General features: G+C 40.1%; 1 protein-coding gene across 1 annotated transcript in view; it reads left to right on the top strand.

The window, feature by feature from the left end:
* The window catches only part of LOC106767324, a 24,203-nt gene that overhangs the window by 7,763 nt on the left and 10,939 nt on the right, over positions 1-5,501 (top strand). Inside the window, exon 2 of the mRNA XM_014652186.2 lies at positions 657-723. Within this exon, the coding sequence (XP_014507672.1) occupies positions 657-723 (67 nt within the window). The remainder of the gene's footprint in view (positions 1-656; positions 724-5,501) is intronic.

Raw genomic sequence — 5,501 nt, 5'->3', positions numbered from 1 at the left:
CCCCCTTCCTAACTGTCATACAGTTAGGCCAGCTAATACAACTAACTACTCACATACTCTTCTTTCTCCTAACGTACACCCTCATCATCCTATCAGTATATCATACATTCATGTCACTGTTGTTGCATACATATTTCCCCTCTACCAGTGCCAATGCCACAACATCACTTGAACCGCCCTATCATTGTCACAGCTACTACTAATCCTAATTTATCATCAGTGGCAAGTGACCATTTCCACTGTCACCATTAACCCCGTTTCTCATGATGCCCTCCATCATTATCATTTTTATTGTCCCGTTTTTCATTGAGTAAAACACAATTGCCACTTTATCTCTGTCTTTGTAATAAAGTATTAGTCTGTTATTTATATCTATTCAATTTTAAAATTGTAACAGCTATATTATACTTGTTTTTTATAATGTCTATATTATTCGATCAAACATTAAATTAGACTTATAAAGTTATGATTTCATTTCCTGATTTTTTTTATAGTCATATGGAAAATTGAAACTCTGAACTTATTTGGAGCTCCAATGACATGTTATCTTATGATTTAACCTGCTCTGTATAAAGTAATGAAGCTATATTTTGTTATCCCTTGATAAAATATGAATGACTATAAAACTCATCTGGTTATGCATTATTCTTTTGTAGAATTCTTTACCAAAAGCAGCATCGCAGTATAGGAAATATGAAGATGCTTTCTTCAATAAAGTTAAAGGTGATTTAAAAATTGATACAATTGATCTTTTGAGTGTTGGTTATGTCTTTCAACTTTTATGATATTTTTGTTGGTTTAGTATCAAGATTTTGGCAAAAGTAAGGTTAAAAGGTTTATGTCAGTGTGTAAAATATGCGATTGTTTAAAAAAACTATGGTATATGCTTGCATTTCTATGGATTGCTCTTTTTACCTGTACTTATTATGGCAAAGCTAATGTTTATGGCTTCTATTTGTTAAATATATTATCTTTATCTTTTATCTTTATTAGTTAGTTTGTTGTTATTTCTTATTTAGTTTGTTGTTATTTCTTATTTATATTTTGGGCTTAGCCCATATTTGTTTTATTATAAATAAAGGACCCTATGTGTGTATTGAACACAAGGGAGTTTTCACTATATTCAACTTGGTATCAGAGCGGGTCGATCCTGTTCCGGTGTCTGTCTCGCATCTGTCCGGTGTTGCTGTCCGCCACTGTCCGCTGCCGACTGCCACCTACCGGCCACCGCCGTCGGCACCGTCTCTGCCACCGTTGCTGGCACCGTCTCCGGCCACCGTTGCCGGTCGTCCGCCGCTGCCAGCCACCGTCTCTGACCACCGCCGCCGGTCGTCCGCCGTCACCGGTCACCATCGTCGGCCACCGTTGCCGACTGTCCACAGTCGCTGGCATTCACCGTCGTCGACCATCACAGTTTCATTCATCTAAACCCTTAGGGTTTTCTTGTTCCTCATTGGTGCACTTCATCTTCTTCAAAGATGGCGTCTAACAATACTCTTTCTTTCTCTGGAAGTCCGTCAATTACCTCTGAGAAACTAAATGGAAAAAATTATCTATCATGGTCTGCTGCCGTTGAAATGTGGTTCCTTGGCCAAGGGCATTATGATCACCTTGAGCGAGATGGAAGCAATGTGCCTGTCGAAAAAGCTGATCAGTGGAAACAAGCAGATTTCCAGTTGTGTGCCCTATTATGGCAATCAGTGGAACCCAAACTTCTTATATCTATGAGGGCTTTCAAAACTTGTAACTCCTTTTGGAAGAAAGCTCAAAGCATCTATGCCAACGATATTCAGCGTCTCTATGACACCACAAACAAGCTTGCAACTCTTAAAATGACAAACCATGATATGGTGTCTTTCATGGCTGAAGCCCAATCTGCTGTCGAAGAACTCAGGATGTTTTTGGAAGCGGATCCATTAGAGGATATCAAGAAGAAACTAGACAAATTTTACATGGTGTTGATTCTTCATGCCCTGCATACCGATTATGATTATCTTAGAGATCAACTTCTAACCAGTCATGAGGTCCCTTCCATGGAAACATTGACCACTCGCCTTTTGCGTGTCCCGGTATCTCAAACTCAGGAAGCATATGAACTAGTGGAGCCATCTGTCATGGTTGTTACACGAGGAAGAGGAGGACGTGGCACTAAAGGAGGAGGACGAGGAGGTCGGGGACGTCAATGCACATATTGCAAAAGGATGTGTCTCACTCAAGAGAATTGCTACTCCTTACATGGTTTCCCTTCCAAAACTGCCAATATTTCAAAGACTGAAACTTCCACTTCGAATTCGATGAGTGAAATTTCCACTACAAAGTTCACTGAGGATGAATATCAAAAGTATCTAAGGTTAAAGTCTAACAACTTGTCACAACCATCTCAATCTCCAAGTACATTAACAACCTACGTTTCTCAATTCATGGAAGGTCAAAATTCATGGGTAATTGACTTAGGTGCTTCTGATCACATTTCTGGTAATACCTTTTTGTTCTCATCTATTTCCTTTCGAGAAAAACCTCATTTCATAACCCTTGCAAATGGTTCTAAAACTTCCTCCAAGGGAGTTGGTCATGTTTCCTTGTCTCCCTCCCTAAATCTCAACTCTGTCCTTTTTGTCCCTAATTGTCCTTTTAATTTAATTTCCGTAAGCCAGTTGACTAAAATGTTAATTTGTTCAATAACCTTTGATCACTAATCTTTTGTTATACAGGAGCGTGGGTCGGGGAGATAGATTGGAGAAGGATATGAAGCTGGTGGATTATACCATTTTGGATCTCGTCCAAGGGTGTCTTGTGTTGTTGCTCCTAATCCTAAGGTGCTACATGATCGACTTGGTCATCCTCATTTGTCCAAATTAAAAAAGATGTGTCCTGAACTTAGTGGTCTCCAAACTTTAGAATGTGAGTCATGTCAACTAGGAAAACATTTTAGATCTTCCTTTCCTAAAAAGTCTCAATCAATATGTAATTCTAGTTTTTTCATTATCCATTCTGATATATGGGGACCTAGTTGTATCTCCTCTTTTGGTTTTAGGTATTTTGTTACCTTCATTGATGAATATTCAAGATGTACTTGGGTTTATCTTATGAAAAATCGTTCTGAATTGTTAGCTATCTTTACATCCTTTTTGGATGAAATTAAAAATCAATTTGCTCAAGTAATCAAAATATTAAGAAGTGATAATGCAAAAGAGTATTTCTCATCCTCTTTTTCTGCCATCTTGAGTTTTCATGGTATTTTACATCAATCTACTTGTCCTCATACACCACAACAAAATGGTATAGCAGAACGGAAAAATAGACACTTGGTTGAAACTGCTCGTACCCTTTTACTTAGTGCTCATATTCCTGTCCATCACTGGGGGTATGCCATCTTAACTGCATCTTATCTTATTAATAAGATGCCCTCCTCCTCTCTTGATAATAAAGTCCCTTTCTCCATTCTCTTTCCTAATGATCCTCTTTTTCATACATCTCCCCGAGTGTTTGGTTGTGTATGTTTTGTTCATGACATGTCTCCAGGTCTAAACAAACTTTTCGCTCGCGCTCTCAAATGTGTCTTCTTAGGCTATTCTCGACTGCAAAAAGGATATCAGTGTTACTTTGAACAAACTCCTTACTTCTCTCCATCTGTTCAGGATGTTTCTATCCTTCAACAAGTCCTTCCTATTCCGGTCATTCCAAGTGTTGATCCTAATCCTCCTGCACCTGTCTCTATCATTCCAAGTCTTGATCCCAATCCTCCTGCACCCGTTTCTCCACATACTGAGATCATTCCGCACAGGGCTCCAATGGATAGTCCACCTCCCCAAGACAATGGTGTATCTCCTACTTCAGATTCTTCTCCCTCGTCACCTTCTCCCACGCCTCCTGGTGAAAATGATTCAGCATGGTCTATTGCCCTCAGAAAAGGTACTCGTTCCACTCGAGACCCTCATCCTATTTATAATTTTCTTAGCTATCATCGATTGTCGCCCTCCTATTTTTCTCTTTTATCCTCAGTGTCTTCTGTTGCTATACCCAAGAATGTACAAGAAGCACTTGATCATCCTGGATGGCGACAAGCTATGATTGCATAAATGCAGGCTCTTGACCACAATAATACTTGGGAGCTGGTGCCCCTTCCCCCAGGCAAAAAGGCGGTTGGTTGTCGCTGGGCATATGTAGTTAAAGTCGGCCCTGATGGTAAAATTGATTGGCTCAAAGCCCGAATTGTTGCAAAGGGTTACACTCAGATTTATGGTCTTGATTATTGTGGTACTTTCTCTCCTGTAGCCAAGATGACTACTATTCGCCTCTTCTTTGCCATGGCAGCCATTCGTCATTGGCCACTTCATCAATCAGATATCAAGAATGCCTTCCTACATGGTGATCTTGAGGAAAAAGTTTATATGGAGCAACCTCCTGGATTTGTTGCTTAGGGGGAGTCTAGTATGGTATGCAAATTGCATCGGTCTCTATATGGCCTCAAGCAATCACCACGTGCTTGGTTTGGAAAATTTAGCTCTATTGTTCAAAAATTTGGGCTAAGGCGCAGTGAAGCAGACCATTCGGTTTTTTGTCGTCATTCTTCTCTTGGGAAATGTGTTTACTTAATAGTATATGTTGATGATATTGTTATTACAGCAAATGATGTTGTTGGAATATCTCAATTGAAAGAGTACTTGGATAGACATGTTCAAACCAAGGATCTTGGAGGTCTCAAATACTTCTTAGGCATTGAAGTAGCACAATCAAAAGATGGAGTTGTAATATCCCAAAGGAAGTATGCTCTTGATATATTACAAGAAACAGGCATGATTGGTTGTAGACCGGTAGACAATCCCATGGACCCAAACCAGAAATTAAGGACAAAAGAAGGTGAGTTATTCTCTGATCCAGAGAGGTATAGGAGGCTGGTTGGAAAACTGATTTATCTCACTATTACAAGGCCATATCTATCCTTTGCAGTTGGAGTGGTTAGTCAGTGTTAGTCCCACATCGACTAGAGATAAGGCCAATTTATAATATATAAGTGGGGTGCAGACCTCACCTTACAAGCCGGTTTTGTGGGGTTGAGTTAGGCCTAAAATCCATTTCTAAAATGGTATCAGAGCTATGGTTAGAGCCTGTCCTAGCGATTGTTAGGCATATTGTTCCACCCGCTATTGGGCCGTTATTGGGCCGTTATCGGACCACCCATTAATATCTAGTCTCACACTCGAGATGTATATACCTCGGCGTGAGGGGGGTGTGTTGGAAGTCCCACATCGACTAGAGATAAGGCCAATTTATAATATATATAAGTGGGGTGCAGACCTCACCTTACAAGCCGGTTGTGGGATTGAGTTAGGCCTAAAATCTATTTCTAACAGTCAGTTCATGCAGGCTCCTTATGTTGACCATTGGAATGCTCTCATTCGCATTCTAAGGTATATCGAAAAGGCTCCCGGGCAAGGATTGTTATATGAAGATAAAGGAAACACTCAGGTCTCTGGGTATTGTGATGCAGATTGGGCAAG

The sequence above is a fragment of the Vigna radiata genome, chromosome 7 (assembly GCF_000741045.1).
Source record: "Vigna radiata var. radiata cultivar VC1973A chromosome 7, Vradiata_ver6, whole genome shotgun sequence".
Lineage (NCBI taxonomy): Eukaryota > Viridiplantae > Streptophyta > Magnoliopsida > Fabales > Fabaceae > Vigna > Vigna radiata.
The sequence above is the reverse complement of the archived record's forward strand: the minus strand, read 5'-3'. Positions and strand labels throughout refer to the sequence as shown.